The 20,739-nt window shown below is 36.9% G+C and overlaps 1 protein-coding gene across 1 annotated transcript; it reads right to left on the reverse strand.

The window, feature by feature from the left end:
* Positions 1-5,834: 5,834 nt before the first annotated feature.
* LOC140770933 (uncharacterized) lies at positions 5,835-7,747 on the reverse strand. The gene is made up of 2 exons (XM_073112267.1): positions 7,491-7,747; positions 5,835-6,619 (listed from the first exon to the last, which is right to left on the reverse strand). The coding sequence occupies exons 1-2, from the start codon at positions 7,650-7,652 to the stop codon at positions 6,089-6,091; spliced, it is 693 nt and encodes a 230-aa protein (XP_072968368.1). The 5' UTR covers positions 7,653-7,747; the 3' UTR covers positions 5,835-6,088.
* Between the last annotated feature and the right edge of the window lie 12,992 nt (positions 7,748-20,739).

A 20,739-nucleotide genomic window follows, 5' to 3' on the forward strand; every position in this document is an offset into this window, starting at 1 on the left:
AAGGAAAAGGCCACGATCTTCCACCCATGGCAGCTGAAGGTGCAGATGTGGCTGGACATCGAGGAGAAGAAGTTGAGGAGCAACAACACGTGGAGGACACGAAGGCCGAAATCTCCCTCGACGCCTATTCGGGGACAGCCGCGCCAAAGACCTTGCGGGTGAACGGTGTAATCAAGAAAACCACAGTGAGAATCTTGATTGACACCGGGTCCACCCACAACTTCATTGACATGAGGCTCCTTAGGAAGATTGGGCTCGAGTCGGAACCCATGGAAGGGTTCGATGTGACGATTGGAGATGGCACCACCTTGCGAGCAGATTCTATTTGTGGAGGTGCAGAATTGAAGGTGCAAGGCCAAACTTTCACATTGGATCTTTATCCATTGGCCTTGCAAGGTGCCGATATTGTTTTAGGGACCCAATGGCTTCGGAGCTTGGGGCCCGTGACCTTTGATTTTATAAGCCTCACATTGACCTTTTGGAGAGATGATCAGAGAGTGTTGTTGGATGGAAGTAAACCGCTGCTTGAACTTTCAAAAGAAAGGGAGCTCGCTTCTTTCTCGGCACCCACTTTTCCTTTCTTTTCAGATCTACGAAGAGCCAGTGCAGAGGATAGTGATCTGGTCCGACTCATGGAGGAGTTGAGAGCGAACCCCTCAAGCAACCCCGAGCACGAGGAGCGCAATGGGTTAGTACTAGAGCACGGGCGAATCAAGGTACCCCGAAACGAAGAGCTACGGAGGCTATTGATGGCACACTTCCATGATACTCCTATAGCAGGTCATGAAGGGGTATTACGTACTTACAAGCGGCTGGCCCAAAACTGTACTTGGACTGGGATGAAGACGGACGTGAAGAAGTATGTGCGTGAATGTCAAATCTGCCAACGAACCAAATCGGAGGCACTCAAGCCTAGCGGGCTACTGCAACCACTACCGATACCAGAGCGTATTTGGGAGGATATCTCCATGGACTTCATCGAGGGGCTGCCGGAAGTTCGAGGACAATCGGTGGTGTTTGTTGTGGTGGATAGACTGAGCAAGTACGCACATTTCATAACATTGTCTCACCCGTTTTCAGCAAAAAGGGTTGCTGAAATTTTTGTTCGGGAAGTGGCACGCTTGCATGGGATGCCTAGGACGATCGTGTCAGACCGGGATCGCATCTTCATAAGTGAGTTTTGGTCCGAGTTCTTCAGATTGCAAGGGACTCAAATCAATCTTAGTTCAGCTTATCACCCCGAGACGGATGGCCAAACCGAGGTGGTGAATCGTGGACTAGAGCAATACTTGCGATGCTTTGTGGCGGATCGACCAAAGGATTGGGTCAAATTTCTTCCCTGGGCTGAGTGGTCATACAATACCGCTCATCACTCAAGCATTGGCATGACCCCATTTGAGGCGGTTTATGGGCGCACTCCCCCTGTCTTGCGTGCCTACGATAGACTCGCAGCGACGGATAGGACTGAGCTTGACTTGGAGCTTGCTGATCGAGATGAAACATTGAGACGGCTCAAGACTCACCTAGCCACAGCACAAAACCGCATGAAGCAAACGCATGACAAAGGCAGACGTGAGCGAGAATTTGAGGTGGATCAATTGGTGTTCGTTCGAGCTCAACCGTATCGACAATCCACATTGAGGCCAATTTTGAACCAAAAGTTGGGATACAAGTACTATGGTCCGTACCGAGTGCTACAACGAATCGGTCCAGTAGCTTACCGATTGGACCTACCTGAAGGAACCAGGATACATCCCGTCTTCCATGTCTCGGCATTGAAGGCCCAGATCGGGCCTAACCATGTAGTGGGTTCGACCTTACCCGAACCAATGGAGGAAGATGGCTCCAATGAGCCGGTTCGAGTCCTAAGTCGTAGGAGAAGACGCCAAGGATCCAGATTAGGGACTGAAGTGCTGATTGAGTGGCTGGGCAAACCTACTGACGAGTCTACATGGGAGCTAGAGACAGACATCATGGATCGCTTCCCAAATTTCAAACCTTGAGGACAAGGTTGCGGAAGCGTGGTGGATTGATACGATTCGGACTTCACCGACGTCGTCTCGAGTTTGGATTGAGTTTTAGGATAAGATTGAGTTTTAGGATAAGATTGAGTTTTAGGATAAGATTGTGTTTTAGGATAAGATTGTGTTTTAGGATAAGATTGAGTTGTTGGTTAGCCTATAAAAGTATGTGTAGGGCAACCAAAATTATTATTGAATATTGAGAATTGAGTTTGCCTTGCCTCCTTCATCTTCTTCGCTCTCGTTCCCTCAATCTCCCCGGCGACGCCGCTTCTAATCTCCCTCGACAGGCCAATCACCCTAGTCCCTTAGGAGTGGCCCTCTTCTCCCCCTTCTTCCAATTTATCCATCGCTATCCCAACCTTTCCATCATCCATAACCCTTCCACCATCACTTTTACACCGGTGCCACCCCATCAACACCGGCCCTCCACAATCCACCATTACCTAGGATTTCGTGCCTTCATCCACGGAATCCAAAAACAGAGTATCCTGACGTTCGTCCACTAAACGAACGATATCTCGAGATCCCCAACTCCGATTCGCCTCAAACTAGATCCGTTGGAAAGCTCTTTTCCGGGCCTACAACATATCAAAATTTCACAGCGATCCAACGGCGGGATATTTAGGGATCTTATCTCAAAGTTCCGTGCAAGATCGTAACAATCTGGTATCAGAGCCATAGCACCAAAAGAGGGTTCGTATCAATCTGGTATCAGAGCCTATAGCCGAGGAAGGATCGTAACACCTTGGTCACTAGCTATTGCTCATTCTTGTGTTGTTCACCAACAGCTACCTCATCTTGGGCACATCCTCCTCGATCTCTACATCAATAAGCATTATTGAACTGGTTTGTCTCACGTAGCAGTGCCCCGAAGTGAACTTCTCGTCAAATCTAAATTACGACCCCTTGGCTTTTCGCTCCTCCACCAGTGTAGGTGTTAGAGTTTGTATAGAAGTCTTAGGGGATGTTCTCACATCATTAGAAATGCAAAAAGGTGGCCGCTGTCTAGTTGCATGCAGATAATCTAAGCCATCAACTGCATGCGTCGGCTTTGGTTGTAGATTGCTACTCCATGGTTGCCTCAAAGTGCCCTCTAAGTGCTTCATATTTTTCCTCCATGAGTAAAGCATCCTCTATGGCTTGCCCTAGATCTGTATTTCATAGCGCTCGTACGCTGGCTTGAATGTTCTCCTGCAAACTAGTGATGAATGTGGATTTGAGCTGAATATCCAAATATAGTGGTGTGCATAGGCTAGACACTCGTTCAAATTCCTCTTGGTAGGCTCTCACCATCATTTTCTAGACCATCTTCGTCAAGATAGCATGAAAGTCTTTGTAGCCCGATGATCCAAACCATTTGTAGACCAAATGGTTAAACTCCGCCCATGTTTTGATCAGCCTATGAGTGGTACCCAAATGAAACCACCGTAGCGCCGCATCCTTGAGGTGGAAAGATGCAAGGAGAACTTTCTGGTCCTCCTCTGTGCCTTGGAAGATGAAGAATTGTTCGGCATGGTAGAGCCAATTTACTAGATCTCCACCTCAAAATATTAGAAACTCCAATCGATCAACACGCTTGTGGATGCCGGTATTGCGATTGGTATTGAATCTTGCTCCAGCTCTAATTGGAGGTGGGTGCTCCTCTAGCCATACATGGTTCCTCCGACATCCTCTATTAGCTTCTCGATCTTCCTCTTCATCCCTCTTAATCCAGGGATCATCATCATCTTCGTCTACAAATCGTGCTCGTCGGCGAGGCCCACCTTACCTTGACTCAGGCGTGGTCTCTCTCTCTTATTCTTGGTCGATTGGTGAAACCATCAAAGGGGGTTCTAGTGTGGAAGATCTGTGTACCTCATGTCCTCGGATTGGTCTTCTCAAATCGCTCACAACAAACTGGCGTTTTGTTGTGTGATCATTTGACTCAAGATTTCGATGGTTTGGATGAGAATAGTGGAGAACGTCTATCCCAAAACTTTAATGGACCTTGATAGCATCTCCATGTTTGGATTCGTGAATAAGGGTGGAGGAGGCAACGTTGTGTCTTGCGTGGTTCTCTTGCCCTTGGGTGGCAGTGCATGGAGGTCTAGAGTTCCTCTCTCCTACACACATGGATGTCTCCTTTTCTTTTTCTCTTCTTCGAGTTGTCATAGATCTAGTGGTTGACATCATTGTGGATGTGTGCTAAGGAAGGCTGTCTCTGATACCAACTTGTTACGGTCACCCTCGAGTAAGATGACTGTCTATCCAATTTGTTAATCTGAACAGAACTCAATATAAAACTTGTGAAAGAAATATAGATCGATCTAACTATTGAAACGATCTAAGGTTTGGATATGTTGTTTCTCTAGAAGTCAGAAATCCAACGCAATCGAAATCTCGTCGATCAGGCTAGTAGATCAAAAGTTATGAAGGCGATAATGACCAAAGGTCAAGAGGTGGTAGGATAGACGTGGATTATATGGTTAGAGTTATAGGAGACGATGATGGCTTTAGTGGACGGATTAGTGTCTTAAACAAGATAAGGTGGGAGAAGGGAGCTTCTAGGTGTGGCTGGTCACTAGAAGAGAGGAGGGAGAAGCGACAAAGGATTAGTCTTGGCCGTTGACAAGAGCTTAGGTTGGATATCGAGATAGAGGAAGGAGGAGGGAGAAGTTGGCTCAAATTAGATGCAAAACAAGTTTCAATAATTAATAATTTCAAGTTTATTATTTTTTCACATATTTGGAGGCTAGCCAATTATCCAAAAACCCTAAACAAATCCTTTTACGACATAACTTATCCATCACGCGTTCGAATGCCCCTTGATTGCATCCGAACATCCAAAAATAGGGCTATGGATGAGCGAATCAAACGTTTGAACGCCGTTTTCGAATGCCCTCCAGTTGCGTTCAAACGCAGCTGCCAAAAGTCATCTTATTTTCCTAAAATAAAGATAAAAAATAATATAATTTGAAGTAGTTTGATCGTGTCCAATTTGTATCTAAATCAAGAATCGCAGCATCCTGAGTATATGCTTATTTCATGTGCTAATGCCCAACTATTCGTTCTATCATACGAGTCATGCATACTATGTGGGCACATGAGCATGTGGCCTGTGGGTGGTGTTACATATTGCATATCTATTTGTTTGGATGTATTATACATCAATTGTATACTGAATTGTACGTATGAGTGCATTGATTGCATACATATTTGGTTAGATGTATATATCAATTGCATATATCTACATAGCACGCTACCGAGCATTGTGCATGTAAAGGCTTCCCTATAAATCATTGAACATGTGATAACTTTTCTCTCAAGCATTGCACACCTACAAAGACATTAAAAGCATTGCATATTTAGCTTATATTAATATATAGTCATTGTATACATAAAAGACAATTATATATAACCATCGCATATATAAACAACTATTATATCTAGCCATTGTATATCTCGAATTCATTCCATCATTTCAAGCACTGCATACCTACGGGGGCTTACAGGTATTGCATATCTTGCTTCAGTTAATATATAATCATTGTATACATAGAGATTATTACATATAACCATTGCAGATATAAATAACAATAATATATAGCCATTGTATATCTCTATTCATTCCATCATTCCACTTTATGTCATATCAAAAAATATTTTTATAAATTTATATAAGACCAAAAAAAAATGTTAGCTTTAATTTTACTTTACGTAGCATCAAGAATAACTATTATATCATTATTTAGCTAAATTAAAAATATATAGTTATTTTATATTTTTCTTGACGTCAATGCGAAGAAGGCGGCTCTAGAGTTGCCCAATTTGGCACCATGCAAAAAGTTTTGTTGCATATAGTTTATTAAGTGAAGACATTAAGATTACGTAATGCGTGACTTCACCTATACCAAAGTCCACATGCATGACTTCACTATACCAAAGTCCTGATGCATGACTTCGCCAAAGATCTAGGTAACAAATAATGCATGACATATTAAGATCCGCATTCAGCGACCGTTGAACTCGGATCGGATCTGCACCACCACCACAGGATGCCACTTAATAATTGGGCAGTGCGAGCTCTAACACTCTCCGTCCTCACCTCTCACTCCCCACTCAGAATACACATCCAAGAAGTACAACATGAACACCAAAACAAAGCAACAAGCCACCATGGGAATGGGCCCGAACACCCACAAGAACAAAGGGAAGGAGAAGTAGAACGCCCGCAGCCCAAGCGACCAGAAGTGGCTCCCCCTATTCAACACCTTGGCGACGTACTCCGCCGCAAAGCCCGGAGAGAGGGAGCTCTTCTTGGTGGGGACGTTGATGAGGATGCTACCGTGGCTGTAGTAGCGGATAGACTGGACGTTGAAGAGGAAGGCGAGGAGGAAGCAGACGAGGATGGCGAAGAACTTGACGGAGAGGGCGAGGTCGCTGGTGGCGCCGACGACGAAGGCTTCGCCGCGGAGGCCGCGGTAGCTGCCGTTGCTGTTCGTCATCAGGACGGCGATGAGCGAGCTGAGCATGATGGCGGTGGAGGCTAGGAGAGTCGATGCCATGATGTTGTTGCGGAGGGTTTGGACGGCTAAGACGCCGTTCTTGGCGGAGTCCTACATCAATTATATATATCTTAATTAGTACGTATAATATATTAATATATATATGACTAAAATTAGTGCCATCTTAATTATTTTCTCACCTTTGCAAAAGAAAATAAAAATAAAAATTATTGTTAAAGTTGATCCTTTCTGACTCATCTCTATTTAAACAAGTCCATAGAGAAAGGTATTTTTGCCATTTCCAAAAGGTTGCTATTCCCAATAGATTTTCTTTTATGGAAGACACCATCTTATACGAGAAATACAGACAGTAACTTACCGGAAAATGGAAATATTTTCTAAATATTCATATGAATAAGCGACTGTTTTCAAAAGACCATTTGGTAGAGTGGAATAAGTGAGGCTATGTAATACACCTCTTTATTGTAGAAAATTAATACTACATCATTAGCAAATGCAACAAGAAAATGGAATAAGTGATAAATAATTAATTTACACTCTTAAATAATATATTAAAATATAGTTATAAATAAATAATTTTGATATGAGATATTCATCTGTGATGGTATTTATACTATGCAAACATGAGACATTAAGTTAAATTAATTTGTGATCAATTTTTTAAAAATAATCATGATATGATAATATAATAGTTGTGAGATAAGATAATCGTTTAGGATAAAAAATTTCATTTATCTCGAAATAACTCCTCATTCTAGACTTAGTACTATTTTTTTTTTATTCCGCAACGAAACTGGTCCGAAACGAATTCAAACAATTAACTAGGTAAGATTCATTAAAACGAGGATAGATAAGTAAGCAACGGAAGAGCTGGACTCTTTGGCAAGCTAACTTAGAGGTACAAGATGAGGTAATATAATCTAGCAGTGGTAACTAAAAAGGTGGTGGCCTAATAAATAACCTCCATCATGGTGCGGACCCAGATGCGGCGGTTGATGGAGTTGATGCCGACGACGGTGGTGGTGGGATGCCTCAAGATGCGAAAGAGGAGCCATACATGATAACCCAACATCACCAAGAGCCCGAGAGGAACCAAGACATAATCTAACTCCTCCCTCTTCATGGATGAGTGGATTTTGGCAATAGATTTGGGTAGTACTCGATATTGTTACAATGGAGAGAGAAGGAAACGCGACGAGGAAGCCAAGTGGAAGAGGAGAATGCACACGAGGCGCAAGTAAATGTGAGGAGGAGAAGGTGGCGAGTTTTAAGGAGTGCGTTGGGGACCGAATCCTTTCCTGTTACTAGTACAAGATTACAAGTTAGATTTGGCTACTTCACCGGGGCCAGATCGTCTGTATCTTTTAACTTCAGGAACTTGCTACATCCGGAGTACTTTGTCTTTTGGTAGCCAATTCAGGTTTTGCCAAGTTTCTGGCTGTAATAGATTTCCTCAACGAAGGATGCAGAGGATCTGCTGCCCTTTTGTTAATGGATGGGTTGGTGAGTTAGTGGTGATTCTTTTTCTTGATTTATTTTAATAGCTCCGCAATGCATTAACAATGTTTATTTCGAAATAATAATTTAATATATTAATTAAACTTTATTCGTGCTTAAATGTTTCCATATTCAAAAAGATGGTTGATATTTGTCTTGTCTGTATCTTAGCTTTTCAGCTCTTAAATTGTTAAAATAAAAGTACTTTTTCTTTTGCTTGGATTTTAATATTAATTTAATTTAATTTATTTTTATCCGTACTCATTTACCGGTGGTGTCATAATTCTAGTGAGAAAGTCAAAATCTAGTGCTTCCATGATACTATGGTGGATCTTGTAGTGCATGCTAGCTAGATTGCTGCAGCCATGATAAAAAGGTTGAAGGGAAATCCAGAATAGAATCATTCTACAAAATATTTGTACTACTCGGAATCCTTGTTATATCCAACATCTAGGTTAGATTAAGCCAAAAATTCTTACTTTAGACTGTTTAATTCTAGGGTAAATTATTGTTTACATCACTACCGTTCAGCCTGCTTAGCCATTTCGCAACTATATATATATATATATATATATATATATATATATATATGATTGGTGTCGATGTTGGCCATTAAGTAAATTGGTTGAGAGAATAACACCAATGGTTCAAAATGTAAGTATTAAAAATAATGCAAGAACCATACTTGAAGAATAACCCTTTGCAGTACCGGTGGGAGAAAATCTATTATTCTACCTAATATTTCCATGCAGTACACTGACTGTCCTTATTATATCCAACATCTTGGGGTTATGTCTCATTGGTTATGCTGATTTGCATCTTTGTTTTATAATGTTAAATTATAATACTATCATATTCTACCTAAAGAAGAGATAATAAATTGGCAAAAGGAAGAAGAAAAGAGAAGCCTGTTTAGCTGACCAAGGGTGTTGCCAGGATTTATTATTAGAAATTTAGTGGCGGGCCAGGTGAGAATATAATATTATTTAGTAATATCTTAATTGAAAATGTGCATTATATTTATATTATATGGCGCTATCTTGGAAATTAAAAAAGGGTTCTTTAGGGGGGGGGGGGGGGTAATTATCCTATTTTCTATTCTGTATCCATCATGTTAACTAGATTAAAATAATACTATCTAAGAAATACTTTTATCATTTGTTGTTACTGTCTTTCAGGATTTTATACCTATACATTTTATTTTCCCAATAAATTTTTTTATAATACTCTACTATTATTTTGACTAAGGGCTATTAACTCGGACTTATAATTTATATAACTCTACTAATTAAATAACTAAAATACCTTTAAAATGTTTTTACATTCTTCTATTTGAAAATAATTGAATTTATAAGTGAGAGAGTCATCCAAAAACTATAGGAAAAAGAGAGGTTGAATTATAAAATTCTCTAAGATCGAATATTCGTTAGAAAATAATTAAAATGTAAGGTGTTATTTAAATTTTCTCAAAAAAACAAGAAGAGAAAAAGTAAAGAAAGCACTTTGATGGTCCCAGTTTCCAGAAAAAGTTAGATTTTTCCTGGTCCCAAGAGATACTTGTTCGTTCAGAAGACTTGTCTTATTAGGAAGATGAAGAGAAGGATGTTAACTTGACGTCAGGAATGGAGATCTTGACCAGATTAGTTATGGGAGAAAATAATGTATTCAAGTATATTTAGATAAAGTGTAGTCAACATAGTTGTTCTTTATGAGCCAGAATCCTATCTCTCATTGATCGTGGGATTGTGGTTGTAATTCTCAGTGAATCGTCTACGGACTTAAAAAAAGACTTATTTAGGAGACCAAACTAGCCCTATTTTAAGTTTTATTTACCAAAATATATAATAAGGTTTTTTTACTGTAGCAATTCCGAGGTGTTTTATATTTTTACTAATTCGGTAAATATAACTATTAGTAACAAGCTTAAGTTAAAATTTTACTTTTACATAAACATATTTATTTTAATAGCATTTTATTTTAAAGATAAAATACTTATAAGTTTAATATTTGTTAAAGACTACAGTGTAATAGACTCTCATGGTAGTAGGTTTGAGAAGCATTTTGTATTGGTAAATAAACTCCAGAACTAGACCAGTTTGGTCAAAAGTAGCTCCGGATTTAGCTGAAAAAATTAATTCTGCAGTAGAAGAACGTAGAAGTTGGATATCTAAAGACTGGTTTGAATAAAGACTGGTCAGAACCACCTATTGCAATGTGTTGCAATAGGTTTGAATAAAGAAACAGTTAAATGAGTTTGAATAAAAAAATTCATTATTATGGTTCATAATTAAACAATAAATAAAAACTGTCCTTATGGTTCATAATTAGATGATGTTATTATGGTTCATGGTTATCTCGCTTCATCTTTTATCTTCTAGAGTTTAATCAAAAGCTATTATATATCATTAGGAAGCAAGATCTTCCACCTCCATTATTTTAGCTAGGTATTTTACATTCTCACTGTAGGTACAAGGTACTCTCCACTTATTTAGCAATGCTGAATATTTTAAGGTTCTTGTTAATTTATTCTTCTATGTTTCTTCATAGTTCATCAATGTTTCACAAGCAATATTATATATATATATATATATATAAGAATTTATAAGATCATTTATTGAGAATGTCTTCTTGATTTTGTGGACTATTACTATGATCATTTTATTTATCGTAGGGATTATGCTTTTTATGGGTAATATTAAGACTATTTGTTGTATAGTTGTTGGCAGTTAATTAATAATTTTTGCACTTATTAATATGATAGTTCACGATTATTGAACATAATTCGCAATATTTAGTGAATATAAGTTACTTCAATAGTTGTAAGTTATATTTGGCAGTTTAATTGCAAAATTCACATTTATTGAATTATTGTAAATAACCCTTGTGGGACATATATTCCTATTATCTATCTGAAAATACTTGTTCTCATGATTTATTCAGATAATTTGAATTAATACAATGCCAAATACTAGAAAGAAGGACTCCACTTATCATGGTAAACTTGAAAAGCAAGAATTAAAGAAGATTTGGACTAATAAGGGATGGGATCTAATAGAGCCTTTAATAAGAAAATTCAACCAAGTTAGGCCCATTCATCATATAGACTGAAGAGGCTAAATTTGAATCTCTTTAGAAATATATATATATATATATATAGGTTGTTGAAAGCATGTGTGGTAGTTTCTTCTCGTTGCTATACACGTAATATGAGTGAAGTGTTCAAGTTGGTGTGTAATTGACATATAGAGATTGATTTCATAATACTTTTTAAATTTGGATTTGACTATTCTCATATCCCACATGACACACCATTCCTCCAAAAGGTAATTAAGAGATGAAAGATTAGATCAACATTTTTTTAGTTAAATGAAGGTTTACATGAAGGTAGTGAAAATTTTCGTGTAATTTTTGGATTACTTTTGAATGGTGAATAGGTATTATTCCACATGAGCAATCCTAAGACTAAAAATGTACTAAATAAGTCCACAAAGTTCTTTTTATAAAGAGGCACTTTGTTCATGAAATAAAAATAGTGAGAAAGTAAGTGAAGGTTATGTAAGTGAGATTGTCCCGCTTGGAAGACGAAGATAATATTCTTGATTTTATTAGAGCATACGTTTTGTATGTATTCATTTCTGTTATATTTCAATAAGAAATTATGCTTGCCCTTTATAACTTATGTCTTATATTAAAAAATTTCAAGATACATCTAAATATAATTAGGAATTGGCAATCCATGGCTTCCTCCGTAATTCCATTTGACTGACAGTTGAGAAGATTAATCTAAAAAAAATAAAGTGTACATCAACGGTTGTACCGTTATATTGACTATAAACAGGCACAAATTTTGCCAATGATTACATTGTTTACTTTATATTTTTTTTAACTAACTTTATTCTCACATCACAATTTTAGTTTTTAGAATGGTGTAAAATTTTGCGACCCAAGTTTCTATGCATGACTCAGAATTATTTTTGATAGGCTGGTATACATAGGTTTCGGTAAGATGTTCTCGCAACTATTGTACCTCATTTGACAACCGAGAAGGTAAGACTCGTTAGAAAGTTATTTCTTGCAAAGTTAGTTAATTTTTTCCATGGGTGCTTATGTAATGTTACGGACTAAATCTGGACCAATCTTGTAACGTCGCTACCTGGCATAGGCATGTGCTCGCCCATGCATCTGCACGAATGCGCGGCGCATGCAATAGGACGGGGAGCACCGTCACGTATAGATACACCTATACTCAATATAATCCATCTTAGAGATAAATTATACATCACCCAAATAAACTCGTTAATATATAAATATCTAAGTCAATAATAATATACACTAGATCACTATATAATCTGACAAGATCCACACAGGCTACAATAAACCACCAAGATACAAGTAATACAACTAATACAAAATCGTGAAACAAACCACATAGGCTACAACAAACCAACTAATACAAGTAATACAACTCATAGTCTAATATAGTGGGATACAAATATATACAACATTGATAGAATTCAATTTCTACATAAATTATCTTCTATACCATTTGACGTCTATAGCTCACCTCTTTTACTCTAAAATATTTTCTCAAGATATCTTAAGTCGTTATCACATACCACATATTTAAAGGGAATAGAAAAGACTAATAAAGAGAGCCATAAGCTAAAGACTCAGTGAATAAATTTTTTTCCAAATCGATGATGTCAAATAAAAAGTAAATCATGTACTAAATAATATGAATAAGAAATGAGTATTAAGTTATGAATGAATATATAACTATATTATCAATACTATATAAATATACGTTAGACATCATGTCATGACTGATCAAGTATGTAATTTCTAATAAGATATATATATATATATATATATAAATCTCTAATCATACCATCATCATAACATTCTCAAATATAACATGTGATACATATCGACCATGACCATGCTATAACGTCAAATGCAATCATATTTGGAGCATGATACTCGATAATCATATATATATATATATATATATATATATATATATATATATATTAGATGATAATGAAATCATATAAATTTCTTAATATCTCAATCATTGATATTATCTTGATATAACATCATCATACTATACCATTATACATAGTCAACATCCGGTACCCGGTCTCATAGTCTAACTTGAAGGCTTAGAGTATACCTTGCCAACTGTTAAAAGTATCTCAATAATATAATCATATGCTATCAATCGTTAATGTGTCATTATTATCAAGACCTGGGTACCCAATTAGCTGATATAAATTATATGAGGATAACTTAGCCCATATGACCTGGCGAACGAAATGTGTCCGTATATTTGCTAATGCAGACTACTGACCTCGGACATAAGGTCATAGAATTACAAATATATCAAGCGATTAGTCAACTATAGGCATGCCCTAACCCTCACGCCCTCTCGAGTATCCTTATCCTTTCTACCAGCTACACTAGAGAACTCGTCTCTCAGACTAGGCTCTATTGGGTGGAGGTTTTTTTATTAGAAAAGCAAGAAAGAAGACATTAACATACGTAATTAGAGAAGTGAACCAGGTTCTGTTCTGAGCTAGAATCCTATCCATGAGAACTCATTCATTTCTTCTAAATGATATATCATATATATTTATCCAGTACTATAACAAGTCATGCATCTTAGGAATTTAGGTGGTAAAGAGATCAAAAGAAATATGATGCGATACAATCTTTAATCATATATCTATTACATGCATACCCATGCTAGTCTATCATATGCATACTCATACTATAGATCATCTCAATATAAAATCATACTAGTATAGTCATCTCTAATCATCTTTAGATATCAACAACATATTCATATCTAAGATTAGTCTAATTAAATAAATAATAAAATATGCTTGATTATAATAATCTTTATATAAGATTATATAATCACACTGAAAGTCAAAGCAGAATACATATACACAATATGTAATATATTATAATATAGGAAAACTTTCTAGGAGGTAAGACTACTCAATGTCCGATCAGAAGACACAAACCACGTAACCCTTGTGTCTTTCAACCAAGTGTCAACTCATTGCTATTAGGGTTCACAGGATCACTAATAAGAGGGTTCGAGGTCTGAAAATATTTAATTAGTATGATGTTAGCTATTATTCAATTAGAATTCGTTTTCGTGTAACATATAATGATTTATTAGGTTTTATTAAATAAATAATTTATATTATATATATATAATTATGATAACATTGATATGTTGTTACTATAAATTATAGTTGTTTATTAAGGACTCTAGTTTCCTAATCATATATTAGGCATATAATAATTAATCTCTTTGATATAAAACATAAAAGACTAAATATATAATAATATAATTAAAAATATAGTACATACGATATCTAAGTATAATTTAATTATTTGGTGATTACTACATTTACTTAATTAGTCACTAATTGTAAAGTTTGGGCCTAGTGACCTTTGACTTTTTCAAAATATGGATGAATTTCAAGCGAAGTGGCAAATGAATACGGTTAGACAGAATTCGACTACGACTTAGAGCCCAATTTTAGCCGATGGTGGGACCGCCAAGGGCTGGGACCCATGGCCTTCTAATGCAATTAATCTAGAGTCAAGTGGACCATACAAAGGAAGAAGTACCCGCTGATCTGTTTGCCTTGCTGAAGGACTTCAGCGAGGTGTTTGAAGAACCATGCGAATAGTAGTTCTCTATCCCCTTCATCTGATCCGATCTCTTGGTGGTCTAGTCCTTCCATGAGGAAAAGGCTCGCAATGGCTTGATTCTTTTAGTGAAAACGTATGCCGAGGCTCTACTCTCTTGTGGGTGACAATATGTGATAAAGGTGCTCAAAAGTGCATTTGATTTTAAGTATAGTAACATTTGCCCCTCCTCTAATGAGAGTCTTACTTTCCTAGCCAATCTCCTCAAGGAATCCAAGGCTTGGCAGAACTGTGATAGGTTGACCCCAAGACCACCGCATTGAGATTACTCCCGAAGCTGAGCCAGCTAATGTACAGCCTTACTGATACCCATTTGTACAAAAGGAGAAGATCATAAAGCTTGTTAAGGAGATGCTAGACGATAGAATCATTCAACTAAGTCGGAGCTTATATTTATCATCGATGCTTCTAGTGCGAAAGATGGATGAAACATAGCGATTTTGCGTAGACTACCGTGCACTCAATGCCATTACGGTGAAGGATAGCTATCCTATTCCTGTCATTGAAAAACTCTTGGATGAGCTTTTGTGGGCCTCTTACTTCAGCAAGTTAGACTTGCAAGCCGGCCACCACTGCATTTCACACACATGACGAGCATTATGAGTTCAAGGTCATGCCTTTTGAACTCATTAATGCCCTCTCCACTTTCCAAGAATTGATGAATGATGTTTTTAGGACGTTATTGAGACAGTAAGTGCTTGTCTTCTTTGACGACATCCTAATATACAACCGTTTATGGAAGGAGCATCTTGTCCACCTCTGCGAAGTGTTGCAGATTTTGAAAGACAATGAGCTAAAGGTAAAGGAGTCCAAGTGTTTATGGGGTCAGCAAAGGGTGGAGTACCTTGGCCACATTATATCAGCGGAGGGAGTGGAAGCTGATCCCTCTAAGGTGCAGAACATGGTGCTATGGCAAATTTCAAAGACATTAAAAGAATTGTGGGGCTTCCTTAGATTGACGAGCTATTACCGTCGATTTATTGCTAACTATGGTAAGATCGCCACCCCCTTAACATCACTATTAAAGAAAGGGGAGTTCCAATGGACTAAGGTAGCAACAAAGGTATTTGAAGAATTGAAAAAAGCAATGACTACAGCACTACACGGATGATGAAGAGACTGTTGAGCATATACTTCTTAAGTGCGACCATGCAAGGGCAGCCTAGTTTGCTAGTCGCCTTGGCCTCTAGCTCAGTGCCACAACTCACCGCTTAGATGACTAGCTCTTCTTGGTAAGAAAAGATCTCTCGCCAAATTAGAAAGCTTACCTATACGCTGTTATGTGAGCCATAAGGAAAGCTCATAACAATCTAGTGTTTAGAAAGAAAGAGGTGTCTCCCACAGATATTATGTTAGTGGCAGTAAACATCTCTAGTAAGGAGCTGTGCCCTGTCCTTTTGTAGTCAAAGGGCGTAGAGTGCGCACAAGTGAACCACTATGACCTAGCAGATGGAGTGTGAGAGATTATGTGCTGGATGGATGCCTTATGGCATGGTCGCCATGATGGGGGAGCTGGCATTTTTCTTAGTGAGCATCCATACAAGTTTATATTGGGCAAAGCTATATTTCTGGAATAATGTGATACAATGTGGACTTCACCGATGTCGTCTCGAGTATTGATTCACTTTAGAAGTGTCTTTGTTTCTTGTTTTAATGTTTAATTTCCAAGAAAATAAGTTTTCTGTAAGTCACATTCGAACGCCGTTGTGAACGCGGTTGTGAATGTAGTTGTGAGAGTGTGCATTATGCGTTCGAACGCACTGTGAATGCCTGCATCACGTTCGCAAATCTAGAGAAGTGGAAAACAGATGTGTTCAGTCGTGCATTCTAACGTCTGCAGTGCGTTCGAACGCTTACATTGCGTTCGCAAATCTAGAGAAGAGCGAACTCGGTGCATTCAAACGCGATTGGGCGCGTTCGAACGCGGTCGACGAAATTATATTGTTTAGGGTTAATTTTGAGTTATTTGGTTAGCCTCTAAAAGGGATGTGGATGACAACCAGAGATTATTATTGATGAATTGAGTTTTTGCCTTGCCTCCTTCGTCTTCTTCGCTCTCGTTCTCTCGATCTCCAGTGACGCCGCTTCTAACCTCCCTCGATCAGTCAATCACTCTAGTCCCTTAGAGGTGGCCCTCTCCTTCCCCTTCTTCCAATCTATCCAACACTTGCCCTAATTCTTCCGTTAACCATAACCCTTCCACCATCGCTTTTCACCGGTGCCACCCCATTAACATCGGTCCACCACCAATCACCATCATCTTAGGATCTTGTGCCTCTATCCACGGATACTGATCAAACCTCCTGACGTTCGTCCACTAATCGGACGATATCTCGAGATTCCCACATCCGATTTGCCTAAAACTTAATTTGTTGGAAAGCTCTTTTCTAGGGCTCCAACATATCCAAATTTCACGTTGATCCGACAATGACATCTTTCGAGATCTTTCTATAAAGTTCCATACCAGATCTAGTTCAGATCAGAGAATTGAAAGAGATCGAACCTTAGCCAAAATGGGAGATTGTATCATAATGTGAATGCGTCATTGTAGGGGAAGCCCTTGCTCTACTGGAAGGACTTAAGGAGCTGCAGAAGCAGAAGGTTATTAGGTAGTGTTATGTCTTCAGTGACTCTCAGACCCTTGTCAATATGGTAAGTGGTGCAAAATGCAACGACCGGAGAGTGGAGCATATTGTGCATGACTACAAAGAGATTCTAGCTACCTATGTATGGTGAAGGTTTATTACACAAACCGCTCTAACAATGCTTTGGCCCATTCGCTCACTAAGGTCGCTACGACTTTGGGAGGGTCTCATGATTGGTCTACTATTGAGCTGATTCCAATATGTAATTGACCTGATCAATGAAAATGACTTTTACCTCAAAAAAAAAAAACATGAGAGATTGGGGCAATTTACAGGAAAAAGCCTTTTAGTTTTCTAATTGGCAGAAATAGGGCATCCCATTTATTAAAGTGTAATTTTGGGAGATCGCTCTTACTAACTGAAATAAAAGAATTAGTAGATCTGTTCCGCCCAAAATGGGAATGGGCTGGGGTTATAAACTTATAATCATGGAATTGACTCGATCATCAGATTATAAGTTCATTCCATACCGGACCAGACCAGAATAGGGTTATGTACATTCTTATTATGAGAAGGGGTCATTCGAGTGTATGTAAATAGATAGCCTATTTTTTACTGATTTAGTTCTAACAAATCCCAAAAAGACTATCATATCCTCAAAATGTCATGCATCACCTATGTAATTTATACGCATCGACTATACAAAATGTACGCTCTAACTTTTTTTTAAAAATGCGTATCGAGATTTTAAAAAAAAAAGTCACACATCACTTATATAATTTATACGCATTGACTATGCAAAATGTACACTATAATTTCAAAAAAAAAATGTCATACATCACTTATATAATATATACGCATTGCCTATACAAAATATATGCTATAATGATCAACGATGTGTGCATCAAAATTTAAAAAAAAAATATCACGTATCACCTATGTAATTTATATGTATCGCTTATGCAAAAGATATGCTCATTTTTAAAAATGTGCGTATTAAGATTAAAATGGCAAATTAGTCTAAATCAGTAAAAAAAATGTCTGAATTTGTAATTTAATAAATGGAGTGTGCTTATCTCTGCCAAAACTAAAAGTTTTTTTGTTGCAAATTACCCAAGAGATTGAAATCTAGACGAGCGCAATAATGTTTAGATATTTTGGAAAATAGAAATGAATAGGAAAATTTGCATTTAAGACCCTATCTTTTTTACTTATTTTGGGTTACCTCTTTTTATTTTTAATATTTACAAATTGATCTTTTTGTTTTACCACATATACGTGGAAAATACTATGGATTTGGTTAATGCTTACATCATTTGGTATGGTAATACTCCGTCCACTATAAACAATTATTTTCTAAAATATCAAAAAAAAATTATATCTTCTACTTTCCTCTAGGATACAATGAAATTCATCTTCTCCTACAACATCAAATCTCAAAGAATAGAATCTGAGCAAAAATTAAAGTGAGTTATTCTCCTCTAATTTCTTAGCTTATGTGAGGTTTTTTTTTGGTAAGAGCATTTTAGATTAAAGTAAGATATTTTAATAATTTTTTAATCTAACTAATAGTAGGGTGTTTTTTAGAAATATTTGATAAAAATGGAGGGCTCAATTTGTAAATATTAAAAAAATTATCAAATTCTTTTTTCTGTTGATGATATAATTAACTAGATATTTGTGAGTGATTTGCATGGACAGATATCATAACTTTATTATAGAATTAACGTTATATCATTTTCTTTATGTTTTGAATGCCGGGGCTAATAGAAGTAATTTCCCACAATATTCGTGATGAAAATTGCATTTAATATCTTTGACTCATTATTCGTCATTGACGACGTTAGCATTTCAGTTTATGTGTATTCTGAGGTGGATTTGTCTCTGTGGACTTGACAGCAGTCTACAGGGCTTCTTTTTCCATACTTCGACTGCTAGAAGAGTTCGAAAAAAGAAATATATATATATATTAACTTGACCGAGTCTATCTTATATATTTACTGTTGAATCCAAGGATGGGAGGATTTGGGTTTGCTACATATATTGCGAAGCTCGTCTTTTCATTTTCTGATTTAAAATAAATGATTTATTTATGACTTATGGTGTTTAGATTAAAATTAACTAAAATATTTTAAGATAGTAGAAATAAAATGTGAAGGCAATGAAGATAAAATGTAGTGTGTTTGTTCAATTTCTGAGATAACATAATAACAAAATTTGCTTTGGTTAACTATGGCAATAATCACGTCAATATTCCAGATCAAGTCTTTTTGGTTATAACAAATGAAAGCAGAACAACAAGGAAAAGAGCAATTATCCCCTCGATATTCCGAATCCAAGAACAGCAACACTGACAAGGAAAAAATGAAGAAAATCTACCTCATGGGTCATGGCAGATGTATAACTTGCACACAAACCCATGGCGTTACGTGTAACGTTATCTCTATCCCCGCAAATAAGGAACTAGTGAGATGTGAACCTCTACTTCTACGACACACTCAATCGTTTGCCCTCTCTATCTATAATTAGGCATCTCTCTAATCAGCAGTACGTAGTACTTAGTTTGTATCGAATTTACTGTCGTTCTTACCCCTGACCCGTTGCGAGATGCAGGAAAAGTTATCCAGCAGACGAGATGTGGACACAAAGCTCTAAATAGACATCTTTTTCGTGATTTTTTTTTTATTTTTTTTATTTACCTGAAGTACGTGAGTTTTTTATGTACGAATATCTTAAATAGCTTAGAGAAAACAACGAATTTTGTTTACTTCCAGAGAATATTTTACGTAGTTTCCAAGAGTCTGTTGACCTCGTAAATAACTTTGTAACAATCCTACTTTGATACATTCTCTGCTGTCCAGACCTAGAATAGTTAAAAGTCCGTCTTTACACGCAAATCTGAGGTTTTGACTAAATTAGCCCTTGCACAAATTTTATTTACTGAAATATCTTTATCACAAACTTAATATTAAAATTAGTTTTTATTATAGCCGTACGCTGAATTTATTAGTATTTTACTGTTAGATGATGGTACGGAAATTTTTTTTCTTTGGGACTTACTTTTCTTTGATTCAACATTTTGTTAGCAAAAAATTAGAAGAAATTTCCTTTTTCTTCTCTTTTCTTTGTTGCTATTCTAGGTGCAGATTGATTTCAAAGAATTACTACGACGATATATTTAATAACTAAAATAGATAATCAAGCATAAAATTATAACATTTAAAATTTTTTCTTTATATTTTTACTTACATTTTTCTCGTTAAAAGTCTGATTAAGCTCTGGTCAAAATTATTATACTTTTATCTTTGTAACAGTATATCCAAAATAGACTATTAATTTGAAATATTAAGAAGCTGAATAGTTTAGCATTTTTCACAATAAGATACATAATTTGTTTAG

This window comes from Typha angustifolia, chromosome 11 (genome assembly GCF_048772165.1).
Source record: "Typha angustifolia cultivar Huaian chromosome 11, ASM4877216v1, whole genome shotgun sequence".
Classification (NCBI taxonomy): Eukaryota; Viridiplantae; Streptophyta; class Magnoliopsida; order Poales; family Typhaceae; genus Typha; species Typha angustifolia.